The 20,740-nt window shown below is 43.3% G+C and overlaps 1 protein-coding gene across 2 annotated transcripts; it reads left to right on the plus strand.

Annotated features, from left to right (window-relative positions):
• Positions 1-514: 514 nt before the first annotated feature.
• On the plus strand, positions 515-14,746 carry MTHFD2 (methylenetetrahydrofolate dehydrogenase (NADP+ dependent) 2, methenyltetrahydrofolate cyclohydrolase). 2 transcript variants are annotated; one of them, XM_075858484.1, is made up of 8 exons: positions 515-771; positions 5,479-5,663; positions 9,622-9,744; positions 11,399-11,551; positions 11,638-11,745; positions 11,882-11,974; positions 12,091-12,216; positions 13,600-14,746. In XM_075858484.1, the coding sequence occupies exons 1-8, from the start codon at positions 692-694 to the stop codon at positions 13,749-13,751; spliced, it is 1,020 nt and encodes a 339-aa protein (XP_075714599.1). In that variant the 5' UTR covers positions 515-691; the 3' UTR covers positions 13,752-14,746. The 2 variants fall into 2 exon arrangements, with proteins under 2 accessions (XP_075714599.1, XP_075714600.1); XM_075858485.1 differs by lacking the exon at positions 515-771 and adding an exon at positions 1,939-2,027.
• Positions 14,747-20,740: the final 5,994 nt, after the last annotated feature.

Here is a 20,740-nt window from a genome sequence, read left to right on the forward strand (position 1 = left end):
AATGAACACGTTTCATAACAGATGCATAATTATTACTATAAACTGCACGTAGATCCTGTTCATTCCAGGTCTATCAAGCACAGAAAAATAATGATACATCTGTTTCTATGGGATATGTGTTCATTCCACTATAAACTGCACAAATATCCTGTTCATTCCAGGTCTATCAAACACAGGAAATAACAAAGGCGTCTGTTTATATAGAATTTGTGTTTATGTCCTCATTAATTACAAATAAAATCTGTTCATGCCATGTCTACCAAACATAAAAAATTAATTATGCCCTTTTTTATATCTTCTTCCCATTAGTAGTAATGTTTATCCTCTTAGCAGTAGGCATTTCTAGTCACATACGGGCTTTCTAGCAGTGTCACCCACATAAAACAATCAGATGGACATCTCACGCATCATTTATAAAGTGTATGTTTGTATGTGTGAGGAACAGCCGATATTGTACGCAGCATCCCATACAGACGTGTCCGCGGCGGAGACTGACAAGCCGGCTTGTCAGTCACCGCCATGACGTCACCACCCTGCCCTGCAACTGGGCCGCGCCCACAGCGGTAATCGTGGGCGTGAATATTCCGTGACGTCAGCGAGTGTATATTATACCGGCGTGGCCGCGGCTCCTTCCCCTTTAGCTTAGTAGCAGTTGAATTTGCGGGCTGAAGATCTCTGCGCCCAGATCACCATGGCAACCATTAGCTCCCTGCGGTCCCTCTACTGCGCTGCCAGAGCCCAGGTCCGGGCTTTCCACTGCACCCCGTCCCGGTACGTACCTGCGGCTTCTCTACATGTCTATGGTGCCTGCCTGTGAAGTCAGTGATGCGGTTTGTATAGGAAGAGGTGGCGACCTTCATGTGTATACGGGGTCGTCAGTGCGGAATGTAGCTGTATTAATGCTGTAGTGTGTACGTCTAGAATAGACTACTGGAAGTGATGACTAGTGTATATACTAGGTCCGTGCTACTCCCCTGTATCTCTACATATCCCGGACGTATATAAGCGCCAGTGTACAAGTTTTAATTCTGGACCTGGAGTGTGTGTCTCTATATATGTGCTGTGTGTGTATATATATATATACACGCAGTCTAGGTGTGTGTAGATGTAGGTGGTGTATATATGTATGTGCTGCGTGTATATTTGGGAGCTGTGTATGTACATATGTGATGTGTAGGTGCTATGTATATATGCGGTATATATATAATGTTCTGTGTGCGGTACACGTGTACGGGGGGCTGCATACACTGGATAGACAGCGTAGTCTGGATACATGGCGCGTGTAGCGGTTGATGCAGGAAGTGCACGGCGGCTGATGAAATCTCTTCCACTGGTTGCGTTTGGCTGCTGTCCCCGCCCCCTCCTTATATACATCTCCCGTCCTTCTACTGATACTTCACAATGGGGGCGGGGAGACAGAGACGCACGAGGAGTCAGTGGTGTATGTTATGTTTATGGGACATAGCAAGAGGCATTACCAGAATACTAAACCTCAGTCATTTCTGGAATAGTCAGAGGATGCTCCAATGACTGTGTGATGCAAGACTAGTACACACTATATATATATATATATATATATATATAATCACTCCACTGACACTCACTCCACTGACACTCACTCCACTGACACTCACTCCACTGACACTCACTCCACTGACACTCACTCCACTGACACTCACTCCACTGACACTCACTCATACGCACGCAGACTCAGAAACAGACCGCATACAAAATTGTCTGCATCTCCAAGTCTTTATTGCAAATAAACCTATAAGTCCCAAACAGACACCTATAAAAAGCACAGCGCAAATGCTATAGGAACACAAAACCGATCTATAAAAAGCAAAAGTGCATATAACCGGTTTATATGTAATAAGATAAATGGCACTGCCATGAAATGATGCCGTATCAATAAAGGGATAATAACATACGCGAATCCAAAAACATGAAGCGAGCGCTGTGGAAATCTAGCGGTCGATGAGGCGTCCACGTGGGTGTAGTATGCGCACGTATCGCTGTCATTACAGGTAGTGGTTACTATTTGAGGAAAGTACGTGTGATCTATCCCATAATACAACGCTTTATCATTAGGAAATCTTTATCCATGTATGTCCCTTACCTGACGATCCTTCCATGATCAGGAAAAACGTTGCTTGTAGACCTCTAAATAAGAATCTAGAAACTGAGGAGACCACCCAATTTCCCTGTGTACATCGCACCATTCACTTACTACAACAGATTTTAGTCTTGATCCCCCCCCCCCACGGGGCTTATATATATATATATATATATATATATATATATATATATATAATATGCCAGTGACCTATAGATGGTGCCCCCTCCCCTTCCTGTACACTGTCAACAGTAATATTCCCGCTAAATTGGAGACGTCTGGGAGTATTTATCCGTGTATAAAATGCTTCTATTTCTGTGGCGATGTCTGCAGTCCACAAGAGTCATTTATAGAACACAATATGTGACCGGGTGACTGGGTGTAGCTGGAATGATCCATGTCGTGTCAGCCGCTTATTGTTTGTAGAATAGCTGAGGTGTAAGAGCTGGAAATACTGTGGGAACCCAGGGCTTTCCGGCATGCAAGGTATCCGTTGTGTAACATTTAATGGAGCCGACAATATCATTCTGCGTTACGCGGAGTCGCCTTTTTGTCGCTGCCGGTATCCAGTGGCTTATCAGCGAGAGATGGAGTAGCATCACCCCAGAAACACCCTGCACACAGGCAAGGTGCCGGCTGCTCGGTGCAGAGGGAGCCATATTTTAACTCTTCGGGAATAGGTTCTTAGTGTGATACCGGCCTATGAGACACATTAAAGGGTATAACCTCTACTACACTAGCACTGAGAAAAGGCCGTCACTTTAGACATCGGGCACACTTCACACTCGCCATGAGATCCTTACACCATTTATTGAAACCCCTTGTGACATTGAGGTGTCACATCCCATCCCTTGTCTGACATGGCGTCATTTATTTGATTCGGTTTATAAAGAAATTAGATTTTCCCTCTGATTCGAGCTCGGCAGTCTGGAGATGATCACTATAAAACAATGATAGATTATAAAAGGTTTACCTATTTTTGGTCACTAATGGATGGATCAGATCTCCTACACAACTGGGGTAGAGAAGAAGTCACACATGGGCATGTATTTCACTATCCGCAATGTATATGGGGCATGCACTTGTGTTATGGTCACCTTTAGGTTGGGGCGACATGATCTAATGCGTCATGAGTCTGTCACAATGTCAGTCACAATGCCACTTCTATGGGGAAAATACTTACTGCAACCATGTGACATCCGTTTCCAGGCGAGTTGGACTATTCAATGGTTGTATATTAGAAGTTTCGTTACGCTACTTTCTGCTGCTACTTTCATGTGACTTGCATATAATGGACCTTCACAATGGTTAACCCTATACTTATACTCGGCTGTCTCTGTTGGCACCACAGACATGGAATAGAGTGGAAGCACACGTGCACCTGCCGCTCCATTCAAAATCTGCACTGCGATCGATGCTGCGAAGAGGAATAGTGATCGGTGGAGGTCCCAGTAGTGGCACCCACAATGATCATACATTTATCACCTATCCTGTAAATCAGTGATAAATGTGCTTAGTGGAAAATCTCTTCTTAAATGGCACCTTTCCCATTAGGGAGCAGTCTGATGATCACCATGCGAGGCATCACGCCCGTGAGTTATTCGGACAATAGTGGTCATGTTGCGGATTTATTGCTGCAACTACTGCAAAATCTTCATGGTAGTTGCAGCAAACCCCCCCCCCCCCCCAAAAAAAAACCACGATCTGACCGCTATTTCTGAAAGAACGGTCTGCTTCATAAAAACCACTTTATAGCAGCCTGTATTCTGTCAATGTACTGCTCCGAGATTGTTCATATGTGCTCACCGCCATTAGGGTGTATTAACAGGAGTCGTTTTTGTCGCTTTTTTTTCTATGACTTTTGAAATTGCGGTAAATGTGCACAATTTTGCCACAATTACGCAAATGGTGGCCAAACCGGATCAAAATCCGCCATAAAAGACCATTAATAATAATTGATATAACCTGGAGCTTTGGTCCTCCTCAGGCAGTAGTTTTCCTGTCACCCAGCACATGTGAATGCCATGTATGTATATAGTATACTCGTTGTTTCCCCGGCTTCTCTGCTGGTTTCTGTATACAGTCTAGGAATAGTCCACGTGAGCAGATATTTACCTCCATGCTACTCCCCCTCCAGTCACTACACATTACACATGGCTTCTGTAGTAGGCCTGACGTCTGCCTGCGGTATTATTTGCTTTGTGTGGCGCTAGTTGCTGGCGGTGTAATGTTTATGGAGATTATTATAGAACACTGCTTGCTGGTGTCATGGCAGTGTTGTGCACCCAGATACATGTACACAAGCTTTTTATCTGGCCTGTAACAGCCGTAACCTTATCAGCTCCTTCTAAATTTAGTTTGGCGACGGGGCCGATGCCTAGAAAGGGCTGGTGAAGGAATGACGGAGGTGACACTTGATAACTGTAGAAGCTGAAGAAGTTCTCCAAAATTTCCAGTTGTCCTCCTGTGATGTTAAATGAATACTATATTTTATATTTATATTATTATTATTATCATATAATATTTTTATATATTTTTTCTGCATCTGGGCAAAAACCAAGATGGCTGACATTAGTGTGCTCCGGGTTTGTCACCCAGCTTTCCCTGATTCTACACCATCCATCACATTGCATACCATAACTTTATTGTTGGTCATCCAGGTTTCCCATTAACAGATATAATGTGAAGTCAAATAGAATTGAAATAACTTGACAGAAGAAACCAACGCAAGAACTTTACAGTGTCGCCATTTGTTTTTTTGCTAGCTTTGGAGTTATTAAATAAGACTGCGTTCACATCTGCATTGGGCTTCCGTTCACGAGTTCTGTCAGACCTTTCCTTCGGAAGAACCCATGACACGGAAACCATAGCTTCCGTTTGCGTTACCGTTGACGTCATTAGGAACGCTTCCGTTGCAAATGGTTTCCGTTTGTCTCCGTTCTGTGAGGTTTCCATTTTTTTGGCAGAATAAATAGCGCAGTCGACCACACGATTGATTCCGCCAAACGGACACCATTCGCAACTGATGCGTTACCATTAAAATGAATGGTAATACGAACGGAAAGCTATGGTTTCCGTTCATGGCTCCCGGAAAGGACTGAGAGAACCAATGAACGGAAGCCCGACGTAGATGTGAATGAAGCCTAAGAGATACATTTATTAGCGCCGATCCACAAGTGATTAGCAACCTAGAAAGATTTTGAAAATCAAATGATTACCTGATGCTCCACCAGTAGGTTCCAGACATTCGTCGTTTTCACAATTTTGTAGATCCGTTTTCTAGAACTATAAACGACCTTTTGTTTGTTTTCTTCATCGATTTGTATAGCATTCTGATTTGGCTTTCTGTTTTTCTATTTAAGAAATGATGCCGTTGTCATATCGGGAAGGAAGCTGGCTAGACAAATCCGTCAGGAGGCTCGGCAAGAGGTGGAGCAGTGGGTGGCAACTGGCAACAAGAGGCCACATCTCAGCGTTGTCCTGGTTGGGGATAACCCCGCCAGTCATTCATACGTGCTCAACAAGACTAGAGCTGCTGCTGATGTTGGTACGTATGACTCGCCTGGATGTCCGTCTACAGAATTGTATTCTCCACTGCTTAGGAATGGAAATAAGAGGGGTTCTACCACTGGGACCTCAACCAATTGTAAGAGTTAAAGAGACTCTGTCACCACATTATAAGTGTCCTGTCTCCTACATAAGGAGATGGGCGCTGTAATGTAGGTGACAGCAGTGCTTTTTATTAAAAAAAACGATCTTTTTTCACAACGTTAGGAGCGATTTTGGTTTATGCTAATGAGCTTTCTTAATGCCCAAGTGGGCGTACTTTTACTTTCGACCAAGTGGGCGTTCTACAGAGGAGTTCATGACGCTGACCAATCGGCATCATGCACTCCTCTCCATTCATTTACACTGCACTAGCGATATAGTTATATCACTATGTGCAGCCACATACACAAGCCCTAACATTACTAGTGTCCTGATAATGAATACACATGACCATCCAGCCTGGACGTCATGTGTACTCAGAATCCTGACACTTCAGAATCTTTTTTTTGTGAGATTCCAGCAACGGATACGAAATCTCGCGAGATCTCGGAGCTAAACGAGATTTGGTTTCACTTACCGGAATCTCACAAAAAAAGATTCAGAAGTGTCAGGATTCTGAGTACACATGACGTCCAGGCTGGATTTCATGTGTATTCATTATCAGGACACTGTAGTAATGTTAGGGCTTGTGTATGAGGCTGCACATAGCGATATATCTATATCGCTAGTGCAGTGTAAATGAATGGAGAGGAGTGCATGATGCTGATTGGTCAGCGTCATACACTCCTCTGTACAACGCCCACTTGGTCGAAAGTAAAAGTACGCCCACTTGGGCATTAAGAAAGCTCATTAGCATAAACCAAAATCGCTCCTAACGTTGTGAAAAAAGATCGTTTTTTTAAATAAAAAGCATTACTGTCACCTACATTATAGTGCCGATCTTCTTATATAGGAGACAGGGCACTTATAATGTGGTGACAGAGTCTCTTTAAGTTCTTTAGGGCTTTACGAGACCTACCCTCTTGTGCTGTGCATTGCAAATCAACCGTATTGATTCAAGTGCATAGAGTTAAACTGCAATACCAGACACACATTGCATAGCACAGAGTGGCGCAAATTAATATAACATTGAAAGATTGATCTATTCCTCAAAGAATGCAACCCCCTTAAGATTTGCAATGCTGCTCCTCAGTTTTGCTGAACTTATTGTCCACCATAAAGTATAAAGGAGGTTGCCCATTTCAGTTAATCAGATGGACTTTTAGCAGTGGACGCCTTACCCGTGGGCGTGCCATATGAGAAGGGGCTGCCTGTTCGCTATGGGAAACGGCAATGCCAATCTTGGTTTTCCCTTCAGAAACCATTATATTCAGTTATATAGTAAGGGGGTCACTCATTTTTTTGATTGGTGGTCCACGTGCTGAAACCCCCCACCAATTGCTGTAACATTGTAGATCTGCTCAACTGAGCTCTGTGCCTCTTTGGCTCTTGGAGAGCAGAGAGGTGTAAGGGCTCATAGAAAGTCTAAAAACCATACACTGCTTACCCTGACCAGGAGAGCAAAGTCATTGTTTGAGGGCTCAGCACCTCAAAACTCCTGATGGGTCTCTATGCCATGTCAAGCACATTTCCTTTCAAGGATAAGTACATTGTTAAAACCTTGGAATAATGGAACAAGTCACATGTAAGGCAACATTGACATATTAACGAAAATCTTCTTTATTAAACAACCTGTCAGCTCACCCGTTTAGTCAAATTATATATATATATATATATATATATATATATATATATATATATATATATATATATATATTCTCCATAGTATCACAATTCTGGGCTATCATTTTTTTAGAACTATGCATTGCGCCATTCCTCTATTACTCTGCCTAGAAATTTATGAATGAATTGACAACGGAGTGTTACCATGCCTCTTGTCAAATGGGTATGTTTCGACGCTGTCGGAGATTGTGGGCACTAATTGGACAGTGTCAGACTATGTAGGGACCCCAACCCAACTGTTCAGCACACAAGAAATGGCGACAGCACACTGCGAACACTAATGCCACCTAAGCCGCTAAATATATATAAATGTGCATTACTGCTAAATCTACTTACAAATAGGAAGGTTCTTAGCGCACATTTTGATCAAATTGTGTGAGCCCACCTGCCACGACAAGGCGACCTCTATGTTTGCTGTATATCTGCAGTCATGGGTGTTCTTGCACCTGCATACATTTTGTATCATTTAGTTGGAATGTGCTGTTCAACTTTTTGTTGTGTTTATGTGATCCATATATGTGGGGTTAGTGACTGCCTCCACTTGTTGTTCTTGCACTCCTCCCATTCTGCCCTGGGTGATTTTAATCAGTTCAATGCTGGATCCTACCATCCCCAGGTATATATGTAGGCTTAGTCCCAGTTCTGGGTGTATGTGCAGCGTAGGTTCCCACCTTACAGAGGTCGCCTTGTCGTGGCAGGTGGGCTAACACTTTTTGATCAAAATGTGCACTAAGAACCTCCCTATTTGTAAGTAGATTTAGCTTTAGTGCATATTTATTTATATTTAGTGGTTTAGGTGGCATTAGTGTCGCAGGGTGCTGTCACCATTCTATGTTTGCTGTATATCTGCAGTCATGGGTGTTCTTGCACCTGCATACATTTTGTATCATTTAGTTGGAATGTGCTGTTCAACTTTTTGTTGTGTTTATGTGATCCATATATGTGGGGTTAGTGACTGCCTCCACTTGTTGTTCTTGCACTCCTCCCATTCTGCCCTGGGTGATTTTAATCAGTTCAATGCTGGATCCTACCATCCCCAGGTATATATGTAGGCTTAGTCCCAGTTCTGGGTGTATGTGCAGCGTAGGTTCCCACCTTACAGAGGTCGCCTTGTCGTGGCAGGTGGGCTAACACTTTTTGATCAAAATGTGCACTAAGAACCTCCCTATTTGTAAGTAGATTTAGCAGTAATGCATATTTATTTATATTTAGTGGTTTAGGTGGCATTAGTGTCGCAGGGTGCTGTCACCATTCTATGTTTGCTGTATATATATATATATATATTCTCCATAGTATCACAATTCTGGGGTATCATTTTTTTAGAACTATGCATTGCGCCATTCCTCTATTACTCTGCCTAGAAATTTATGAATGAATTGACAACGGAGTGTTACCATGCCTCTTGTCAAATGGGTATGTTTCGACGCTGTCGGAGATTGTGGGCACTAATTGGACAGTGTCAGACTATGTAGGGACCCCAACCCAACTGTTCAGCACACAAGAAATGGCGACAGCACACTGCGAACACTAATGCCACCTAAGCCGCTAAATATATATAAATGTGCATTACTGCTAAATCTACTTACAAATAGGAAGGTTCTTAGCGCACATTTTGATCAAATTGTGTGAGCCCACCTGCCACGACAAGGCGACCTCTATGAGGTGGGAACCTACGCTACACATACACCCAGAACTGGGACTAAGCCTACATATATCTGGGGATGGTAGGAACCAGCATTAAACGCATTAAAATTACCCAGGGCAGAATGGGAGGAGTGCAAGATCAAAAAATGGAGGCAGTCACTAACCCCACATATATGTATCACATAAACACAAAAGTTTGAACAGCACATTCCAACAAAATGAAACAAACTGTGTATACAGGTGCAAGAACCCAACAGTTAACACCCAGTTGTCAATTTATTCTTATATTTTCAGGAGGAACAACAGAGGAACGGTACAATAGTTTTCAGCAAGGATCCAACAAAATAGTTATTTTCTTGGAACTTGCCAGAAATGCTTGCGTACTGGTGATCTGTATATGTAAGGCTATACTTACAGCTCTGGTTCTGGTTACCAGAGGAGAAGTCAGTAGTTTTTCAAGCCTTTCCCCTTAGTAACGTTACTTCTGTTAGTTTTTGACTTAGGATTGTAATTGGTTTATTTTACCGTAGGAATCAGCAGTGAAACCATTCTCAAGCCCTCATCCATCTCGCAGGATGAACTTCTGGATTTGATCAGCAAGCTTAACAATGACAACAATGTGGATGGTCTGCTGGTGCAGCTTCCTCTGCCAGGTAAAGTATATGAATTGCTCTGCGTTTATGCTGCGGGCGGCCGAGTTATTCTCATGTTGGCAAAGCAATGTCCTCCTTAACCTCATATTGGGATACAACGGTCTACATTCATAGCAGTCAATTTTCAGATCAGGGAACCTTAAGTAGGTCAGATAATAATGAGATATAATTAATCTAATTATTACACGTGTCCATTATCACTGCAATCTGACATTTACACGGACCAATAATAGTTTGAATGAGCGCTCATACAAGCGCTAATTCCCGATTACTGCCATGTACACACGGCAAAGATCAACCTCTCGTTCCAACAGACAGTGGCAATGTTTTCATGTGGTCAATGACCGTAGAAGATTGTGCCCATAGTATAGTGTTGGTGTAATGTTTGGCTTTCGTAATTGGCCTCTGTTCATACCCGTTATTTTCCATCAGATTTCCGTAGCTATTAGACGATCATAATTGGAGTAGCAAGCTGCTGTATTCTATCCAGTATAAAAATCGAAAAGAATTTGGACGGCCAAAAAGGACGATTTAGAGCCTTTTCTGCCAACTGTCCACAGCTTTTTGTGATAAATATGAGCGTGACAAACATGGACGAAGAAAAGATATCAGTGTTGAACTTTTTCGGTCGTTGTTGGCTGCAGTCTTGGAAAGTTGCTCGTTCCAAACGACAGACCTGCACCCCACTGATAGAATGAGACCAGGACACAGATCATGGCAGAGATGGATTGGCAACTAGTCGTTTTAGCGTGTGGCGTTGGCATCCAAAACGACAACCTTCACAGACCCATGAACTACAAGTCGTTCAGAAAATGTCCGTCTGAAAACATTACTGAATGGCAAGCGTTAGGGCAGGGCTACGCACACTTTTTGTAGCACGGTTTTCGAGTGACAGCTGCAGTTTATTGTTGTCCTGGCCTTGGTCAATGGGAGCAAAAGAAACTTCTCCTAACATATCTGGTATGTCGTAACAGAAGCCAGCGCGGACGGAGCCTTAAAATACAATCTATACTTTGCCGACTCGCTTGTGGATTGTCTCCGTTATGTGATATGAGGAGACGCGATCTGGCTGAGCGTTGTTTAACCCCTTTACTGCCAAATTTAAACTTCTCATTGACCTGTAACCGTTCACTTGTGACCTCGCTTTGTTTTTGGAGACTGGCTTGTTATATTATATAAACTTTTAGGGCTCATTCAGGCGAGCGTGCATGACGTTTGTGTGACGGCTGTTAAAACAATGGCTGTCACACAGACATGTATTTCAATGGGGCCGACTGTTGTTTTAACGGAGCGTGTGAAGGGTCCGTGAAAAAATAGGACATGTCCTATTTTTTTTGCGCTTCACACATCCCTCCATAGACTCTAGTCAATGCGTGATATCCCGTCCCGCACGAGAGCACCTCGGACGTGAAAAACTGCCGTTTTTCACGTCTGAGGTTGGTCACATTCGTGTGAATGTAGCCTTAGAGGGCATAACTCTGCACACGCTACCTCATAGCCAGAGAGACACGCCAAGGAGATTGTGTACAAAAGGGAGTGGAGTGTCAAAGGATTTTGCGTTCGTGATACGCTTACGTTTATTGCTTGAATTTGCTTCCGTGACCGTTTTGGACCGTCGTATTGAAATTTAATGAAACCATTTTCATTTTAATAGAACATATTGATGAGCGAGAAGTGTGCAATGCAGTTATCCCAGATAAAGATGTTGATGGATTTCATGTGGTGAATGTCGGCAGGATGTGCCTTGACCAGTACTCCATGTTACCTGCCACTCCCTGGGGTGTCTGGGAGATCATCAAGAGAACAGGCAAGTTCCCCCACAAGCATGTTACTTGTTCTAGTCGACTGATCGTAGAACTTGTTCGTGTAACAGGTCTATTTTTGTCTACACAGGAATTCCCACTCTGGGCAAAAATGTAGTCGTGGCCGGAAGATCTAAAAATGTCGGAATGCCCATTGCAATGCTGCTGCACACGGATGGCAGGCACGAGCGTCCTGGAGGTCAGTACTTTTTTTTTTTTTTATCTTTTCAATATTGCGTGGTAATATTTTGTGTGATATAGATTCATAGGGTGGAAACTTTGTAAACTCATTAGAATCCGTTTTACGGTGTATAATATTGGTGTTTATTTTGCAGGTGATGCCACTGTTACAATCTCCCACCGCTACACCCCAAAAGAACAACTAAAGATGCACACGAAAATTGCTGATATTGTAGTTGCAGCGGCAGGTGAGTGCATTCTGGGACTTCTGTACCTGACGTGGACTGTACTGAAGTGTAATAGAAAGTAAATGGACATTGTGATGACTGCAATAAATTACAATCTTCCTCCATTTTGTATCTAGGAATTCCTAACCTCATTACGGCGGACATGATTAAAGAAGGCGCTGCAGTTATCGATGTTGGAATCAACCGTGTCCAGGACCCAGTGACTGGGAAAGCAAAGCTTGTAGGAGATGTGGATTTTGAAGGTAAATACAAAATGGCAGTAAATCTCTGCATATCCGAATAATTAGGGATGTATTTAAACTGGTTTTCCCAGAATCCTAAATGATCACCTATACAATGTATAGGTGATAATTTTTTGATTGGGGGCCCCACCGATCATGAGAATGGGTGTTTCCGAACCCCTCGTTCCTTCTCACTGTAGTAAGGAGGACATTGAATGGAGCAATAGTTGAGCAGGAGTGCTGACGCTCCATTCAAAGTCGACGGGAATGATGGAAACGCCCAAGTACAGTGTTCGGCTGTTTCCGTCATTCTCATAGACATTGAATGGAGTGGCGGGCGCAGGCTCAACCGCTGCTCTGTTCAATCTCCTCCCTGCAGGGGGTTGCAGTAAGAAGGATCTTGGGGTCCCCTGTGATCATAAAATGATAGAATTCCCCATCCTAGAGAGGTGTGGGTCCCAGAGGTGGGACCTGCATCTATCTGATATTTTTGACCAATCCTGTGGCTATGTCATAAATGTCTCTCATGGGAAAACCCCTTTAAGACTGGTTAAAGCGCTAGTGACGGCATCTTAACCTTGTTATATACTTTGGAAATAAGTTGTAAGGACATGGCCGGACAAATTTCAGGAGCCAGGAAGCCAATGCACCTAAAACTTTGCTATCAGCATCTATTTCTGTCGATGTTTAGAATGGTTCAGATTAGTGACTACTAAAATGGTCAACTTGGCTACTGCATTGGTCCAGCTGATTCCTAAAGCCTATAGTGGTTTACTTAGGCTAGGATTTGTTCCTATAAGATTTTACATATGTGGCAGGGGGTTGTATCATGATGGAAGGTACTTAGGTGTAAGGCCCCATGCACACAAACTTATTTTTGCCGCAATTCATGGGTGAATTGCGGCCCCATTCATTTCAATGGGCCATGCACACGACCGTGGTTTCCATGGTCCGTGCATGGGCCCAGGAGCCTGCAAAATGAACGGACATGTCTTATTACGGCCGTGTTCTGCGGTCCAGGCCCAGAGAAATGAATGCACGTGACTGCGGCCGTCCAAGCCGCAAGTCACGGCCTGTGCACACCACCAAGCCGCAAGTCACGGCCTGTGCACACCACTACAATTGTGTGCATGAGGCTTAAGAAATAAGCCTCAGATATGGGGTGGTGAGAGAAGCAGGGACTCTTCAAACATTTACACTGAAAACGATGTGGAGTGTGCCACTGAATGTATGTCCGAGACGCATGAACGGATGCCTATATAGTTGCATATGAATGTGAAAATACTTCCAGGCTAATAAGTCTATAGGCACGTCAAAGTATTTGTCGAGGTGCTACCGATTGCAAACATGTTAACCGTGCCAAATAATGAACTCGGGCTGACTGTAGATATCTCTTCTTTCTAGGAGTGAGAAAGAAGGCGAGTTACATCACACCCGTCCCTGGAGGAGTCGGCCCTATGACTGTAGCTATGCTGATGAAGAACACCATTATTGCTTCAAAGAAAATGCTGAAACAGACAGAACCGCTACAAGCAGTTCAGGCCGTGGCCATGTAACACGTGCGGTGTACTAGAACTGTTTTTACATTCCAAACGAACTCCCATGAACAGGCCGATGATAAAATGCAATATTTGTATTTATTATAGAGAAGGTAAAGTTATTTATTGAGAGCAGAGTTTTTGCTCTGAGCGAGAAGAGCGGCGGCTCCCGGGGACCCGTTCCGCTGCATCACATGCATACTTCTCATGTGCGCTGTTACCGATGATCGCTACTAGTTACTGTTACAAGTGCATGCTGAAACCAAAGGTTTAGACTCTGTATTTCATCAAAGATGTTAGAAAGCAGAGTCGGACATTGAGACCTCTTCACTACTGGAAGGCCTATACAAAACACAGCACTCCGCTGCTGACTGACCCATCTTAATTTGGTCAGTCAAGTTCTATTCATTCATGCGGATATTTAGTTAGTGATGAACGGTGTTTTTGCCTTTTTTAAAAATAGTTTTTGACAAGTCATCACTATAATCCTTTTTATTATTAGGGCAGTCATTTTTTTTATTTTTTATTACCAGGTAATTGTCTGGTGGTTTCCTTTTATTGAAGCAGTGTATGGTTGAGAGTCCATTTTGGGTACATGTTGGGTAACCTACACCATCCATATTGGTTCGGCCTCCAGTTGTTCATTGGTTTCAAGTGACATCTGAGGTAAACCGATTATTTGGGTAAAGCAGCTGGATTGGCGCAAGCCAAGCTTGAATCTTAGCGGTCCGTATATCCCCAGATACCCAGCTGTACACTACTGTGGGCTGTTAGGGTTTATTTGAAAAACTCATCCGCTCATGCATCTTTTTACATATTTGTATGGATGGAGTGGAATTGTGAATGGAGAGTGTTAAGCCAATCTGCTTCAGATACATGAACGACGTGGAGATTGAATTTGGGAATTGAATACAGATTTGATTCTGCAGAAGATGTGCCTGCTATTTAACTTTACCACCATGTGGGTGACATGTAGGCGCAGTTGTAACATGAATTAAAATGATTAATTCCCATGCTTTGTGTCTTTATTAAATTGTATTTCTGCTAAACATACAGATTTGGCATAGGTGAATTTTTCTGTAGGTTAATTGGTAGTACGATGTACATTGTGACATTATGATGAGTTGTGCCAAATGATAAAATCTGAAACTTGACGGGCTGGGAACTTTCAAGGGAATCTGTCAGCAGTTCTGCGGCTGACAGAGCAATATAGGGGAGAGGGAGGGCATTGTAAACATTTCTTTTGTATCGGTCATACAAATTTCAGGACAGTGAAAACCATGTTTAATTTCCCCGACACCGCAGTTGCAATTGCCTCTGAGGTGGGAACCTGAAGTGGAAGTGCTCCTTGGCTCTCCTCACTGCATGCTGCCAGCCCCACCTACATGCTCTGAGTGGCAGCTTGAGCAGTCGCCCGACTGGGCGCTAGAGCCGTCAATCAGCAGATAGTGGCACTCTCGACCACCGTTGTGGGGGAATCATACTTGGGTTTTTTGGTCATGCAACTTGCATGACCGAGATATGGAATGGTTACAATGCCCTCCCCATGTCTTTCAGTCAGCAGTTTTGAGGCCTTAAAGAGAGGCTGACCGTTTCCCTTTAAGTACTATTGCCATTTTTGAAATTTTCTTAGAGCAGCCACTTCTATGTAAAACCATGTTGTAGTACCACATTTCTAAACCTGTATTTCTACAATCATCTGTGGCAAAACCACAACAATGCCATGACAACAAGATGCGGAAGAACAGTGGCTGGACGTAGTTTGGGTGCCTGGCTATCAATGAGCACTGTGTATACAACAAAAAGCATCAGCAATGCCGCTGCATCTATTGGTGCTGGGATCACAGGGACAATTGTTGGGTGACAGTGCCCCAAAGGTAGTTTGACTTTGGTGGGACAAGTTGTAAAAAGAAAACAAAAAGATTTAAAAAAATAAAACCTCCTCTTAGGCTGTGTTCACATCTGCGTCCTGTTTATACCAGGAAGCAGTGCCGTATCTACTGTACAACTGGTGCCCAAGAAACCCCAGACTTATAATGGGGTTAATCTGATTTTGCCGTAGTGTCTGTTATTTTGATGGAAGAAATGGCGCTGTATGCTATCACATAGGACGGGATTTGCGCCAAAAGCCCTATGTCCTACACAGATGTGAACAGAGCCTATATAGATAATAGAATATATTTTTGTGTGCGCTATTGTCTACTTTTATCTAAGTGCTCGACCGTGTGTGCTGCCCAAGTCCCGTCTGTGATCGATGGAAAGAGAGGACATGTTCTATCTTTCCAATCAGTTTTCACAGACCCGATTCACCCACTGAAGTGAATGGGTCCGTGAAAAATGGCTTGAATGGCACTCAGTTGTGTGCAACAGACCTTAGTGTTTCTCTGATTAGTTTGAAGATTTTTTTAATTTTACATGCTAAGTCCAATCCTTCATCAAAATGACCCGGAATTTGCTATAATAGCATAAAAAAGAAAATGCAGCTGTTTAACCAGCACAAGCTGAAATCCCAAAAGTGTCTAGATAATTTTTTAGCAAGTTATGACCTATTTTAGCTTTATGCTAATGAGTTTCTCAATGGACAACTGGGCGTGTTTTAATATATATTCTTTGACCCGTCTGCGTCCTGATGGGAACGGGTTTTCACCCACCCACCTACCTAGTAAGTTTGGCCTTTTCTGTGGTTTTGATGATATCTATGTCCCATTTTTTTCTGTTTGTGTTTTAATATATGACCAACTGGGCGTTGTACAGAGGAGTGTATGACGCTGACCAATCAGTGACCAATCAGCGTCATACACTTCATTGTTCCAGCCCAGTGTGATTGTTCTGTGAAAGAAGCTGGGCTGGAACAATGAGAAGTGCAGGACACTGATTAGTCACTGATTGGTCAGCCTCATACACTCCCCTGTACAACACCCAGTTGGTAAAAAGTAAAGACACGCCCAGTTGTCTATTAAGAAACTCATTAGCATAACTTGATCGTTTTTCAAAATAAAAATCACTTATCTACATTACAGCGCCGATCAGATTATTTAGGAAATAGGGCATTTATAATCTGGTGACAGAGCCTCTTTAACCATTACGCAAAGTAACTGAAGGCGAAAGACCAGGTTACGCTAAGTCTATTCTTATCCGTGTCTGCATAAGGGATATCGGCTGTGGGAAGTAGAAAGATTCAGCCTTGCGGTGCTCCCGCGTGTGGCATTAATGGCCATAATCAGATGTATAATGTGTATATTGTCGTTGTTTTTTGTGGGCAATCCACATATATTATATGAATATCTGACACAGTCTCGTATGACTCATTTGTTCCTCTTTCCTATAAACACAATACATCCCCTGTTGCAGCAATAGCAGTCATGTTTCTGGGTTTTTTCTCCTGTAGAAAGGAAATGCACAATCACCAAGGCGGGCTGACTCACTGTAGATTAGATGTATTCTGTCACGTATTTGCTATGACCATATTGTTTGCTCCGACTACGCAAACTTCACCTTAAGGGTATGTTCACATGCTAGACTAAAAACGGCCTCTGATTTACAGCCGTTTTTTATGCATCAAACATTTTTTGCTGCGTTTTTTTTTGGCCGTTTTTGGAGCGGTTTTTCTATTGAGACCATGAAAAAGGCTCCAAAAACGGCTGTTGAAGTGACATGCACTTCTTTTTTACAGGGCGTTTTTTTACATGCTGTTTTTACAAAAGGTCGTGTAAAAAAAGCCCCGTGGGAACGAAGCTCAGTTTTTCTCATTAACATCAATGGGCAGATGTTTGGAGGCGTTCAGCCCCCGTATTTTCAGCTGTTTTTCGAGGCATTTACAGCCTGAAAAATGGCTGAAAATAGGCCATGTGAACATACCCTAAGAAGTTTTTTAAGCGCTCCACAATGTATGAGGATAACACTGCTCCGCCAATGCTCCGTCTGGCAAACTTTAGCGCTCCCTACACGTTAATGCATCATAGCACACTTTTAAATACTCCTCTCTGGGCAGAAAAATCTGAAGCTGCCCCCCCCCCCCCCATCCTCATTACTTTATCTCTGATATACATGTGAATGACTGCTACTAGCAGCTTTATCCTTTACATTTTTCATTCTATTTTCATTTAAAGCAGCGGTCACTTCAAATTGCGGCACTAGGTTAGGGCAGCATATTATAGGGACCGTTCCATACTCCTATTCGTTAAAGACACAGACAAATATTGTGCCATTTGGCTAATAGGATTGATCAAAGAAAACACCAGGGTCATTGTTATGAGTCTGGTGAATTCATGAGCGCAGTGCCCCCCCTGCCTCTTTACACTGATTGCCAGCTGTTTATCGGCATACACCGCAGCGATCCATCACTGAGGAATTGGGGGGGGAGCTCTTCTCATGAATACTTCGCTCCGTGTCTCGATGGTTTACGGCATCTGGATCATTGAGGTTTTTAGGCTACATCCAACTGTAGCAGAAGAAGTCTAAGGATTACGCCGCAAATTCTGCATGTGTAAAATGTAGATTGTGCTGCGGATTAAGATGCTGATTCACAGCGGATTTCACCCTATACATTACAAAGGGTGAAATCTGCAGGGAAGATCGGTGACTTTTCCACACAAGCCCACATTGCCTATGCAGTGTTGTAATGATGTGTTCTATACTTATTCATACAGTTTACCTTGGGGATAGTGACAAACAGCCCTAAAGGTGGCAGGCGCCTGATGAATGTGTGATCGCCAGATCATGGGACTCAAGTCAGAAGTGAAGTATGATTTTGTGGGATTGGGGATCACCAAGGTCTAATCACATGGAGTGTCATGTGCACAGATCCTGTATAGAGGCACACAGAAGCCCCTACAACTCCCCATTACAGAACCATAGGCACTCTATTTACCAGCGTATGGTGCCTTCATACAGCGCTGTAATACCACATCTAATGGAGTGTGCCACATAAGGAATCTGAAAGAAAAAAAACTCTATGCCTTTGTATGAAATCTTTGCTATCAAAGTTACAATAGAGCCCCTTAGACTACTATGGGCACTGTATTCCAGCTCCATACAACCTCTATCTGTAATATGGTTGTGTAAATGGAGCCTAATGCTGGATACAGTTTGTATGGGTTTTCAGCCTTTGGATGTCAAAAATAATTTTCCCATTTACTAAATATAATTTACATAAAACAAGAACAGGTCTTTAATTATAGTGTTGTGTCTTGAGATAAGTTCACTCTTTCTCACAGCGTTCCTGTTAGCCAATCTGTATGCACAGGCCATTATAGGACAAGCTATGTTTGCTAAGCTATAGTCAGAATACAGACTGCCCTATGTGTTAGCCTATATTCTATTGACAGTGTTGTAGTGTAGCAACACAAAAACAAATCACATTCCCTGTTCTCTTCCAATAAGGAGATGTAATAAGATGTTAAAAATGGCAACTGATGTTAAATCACCTTCAGAGATTTTATTTGTTTTACTGAAGAGAAAGTTTCATCTATCGGTTCTATCTTTGACCAGTAAACCTCCAGTTACTTTATTACTAAGTTACTGAAATGATAATACTAAAAAGTTTATTACATTTGGTTTCTGACCGTGGACTTAAGGCGCTTTTACACAGGCCAAAGTGCGGGCAAACATTCCCAATCATTGGCCTGTGTAAACAGGGCAACGATGAGCCGATGAACGAGTAAATGCTCGTTCATAGTTTGATCGCATCTTTTATGCAGCACTAGATATTATCATTGTCGGCAGCACATCTCCCTGTGTAAAGCGGTCTCGTTGATTGGCGCTCGTTTTGACAGCCCATATAATAGGACTCTGTTTGAGGGGGTGTTGTGCACCGTTGAATTATCGAAAACATTTGAACTAAGGCCTCATTTACACGAGCGTGTGCGTTTTGCGCACGCAAAAAAACGCTGCGTTTTGCGTGCGCAAAAGGCAATTGACAGCTCCGTGTGTCATCCGTGTATGATGCGCGGCTGCGTGATTTTCGCGCAGCCGCCATCATAGAGATGAGGTAGTCGACGCCCGTCACTGTCCAAGGTGCTGAAAGAGCTAACTGATCGGCAGTAACTCTTTCAGCACCCTCGACAGTGAATGCCGATCACAATCTACACCAACCTGTGAATAAAAAAAGACGTTCACACTTACCATGAACTGCCTGCTTCCTCCAGTCCGGTCTCCCGGCCGTTGCCTTGGTGACGCGTCCCTCTCTTGTCATCCGGCCCCACCTCCCAGGATGACGCGGCAGGCCATGAGACCGCTGCAGCCTGTGCTTGGCCTGTGATTGGCTGCAGCTGTCACTTGGCCTGAATTGTCATCCCGGGAGGTCGGACTGGAGGAAGAAGCCGGGAGTTATCGGTAAGTCAGAACTTCTTTTTTTTTTTACACGTATATGTATATTGTGATCGAAAGTCACTGTCCATGGTGCTGAAACAGTTTAAGTCTTTCAGCACCGTGGGCAGTGACTGTCTCCTGACGTCGCGTACCCGAACATTTTTTGCCGGGTTCGGTTAAAACGAGTTCGGCCGAACCCGGTGAAGTTCGGTGCGCTCATCTCTAATTTGACACTCCGTTTGGATGTTTGTAACCAGAAAAGCACGTGGTGCTTTTCTGTTTACATTCATCCTTTTGACAGCTCTTGCGTGATTTTCGCGCATGCAACGCAGGACCGTCAGTGTGGCATGCGTTGTTTTCACGCACCCATTGAAGTCAATGGGTGCGTGTTGCGTGAAAAACGCAAGAATATAGAACATGTCGTGAGTTTTACGCAACGCACTCACGCTGCGCAAAATTCACGCATCGTCTAAACAGCCCCATAGACTATTATAGGTGTGTACGACACGCGTGAAAAGCACGCACGTCGCACGCGCGTATAATACGCTCGTGTAAATGAGGCCTAAAACGTCAAAAATGTTAGAGCCAATATACAAGTTATAGAGTGTGCAGAGATAGGAGTTGCATCAAGGCTCGATGCCACCAGTATTATAAATGGCACATGATAGGTGGAAGCCTCGGTTATAGATTTTGCATTG

This window comes from Rhinoderma darwinii, chromosome 3 (genome assembly GCF_050947455.1).
Source record: "Rhinoderma darwinii isolate aRhiDar2 chromosome 3, aRhiDar2.hap1, whole genome shotgun sequence".
NCBI lineage: Eukaryota > Metazoa > Chordata > Amphibia > Anura > Rhinodermatidae > Rhinoderma > Rhinoderma darwinii.

Excerpts from the sequence above, each read along its gene's own strand:
- MTHFD2 (XM_075858484.1), top strand. The coding sequence starts at position 692 with ATGGCAACCATTAGCTCCCTGCGGTCCCTCTACTGCGCTGCCAGAGCC. Across the intron at positions 9,745-11,398 it reads GGTGCAGCTTCCTCTGCCAG|AACATATTGATGAGCGAGAA; the intron begins GTAAAGTATATG and ends TCATTTTAATAG. Across the intron at positions 11,975-12,090 it reads TATTGTAGTTGCAGCGGCAG|GAATTCCTAACCTCATTACG; the intron begins GTGAGTGCATTC and ends TTTTGTATCTAG.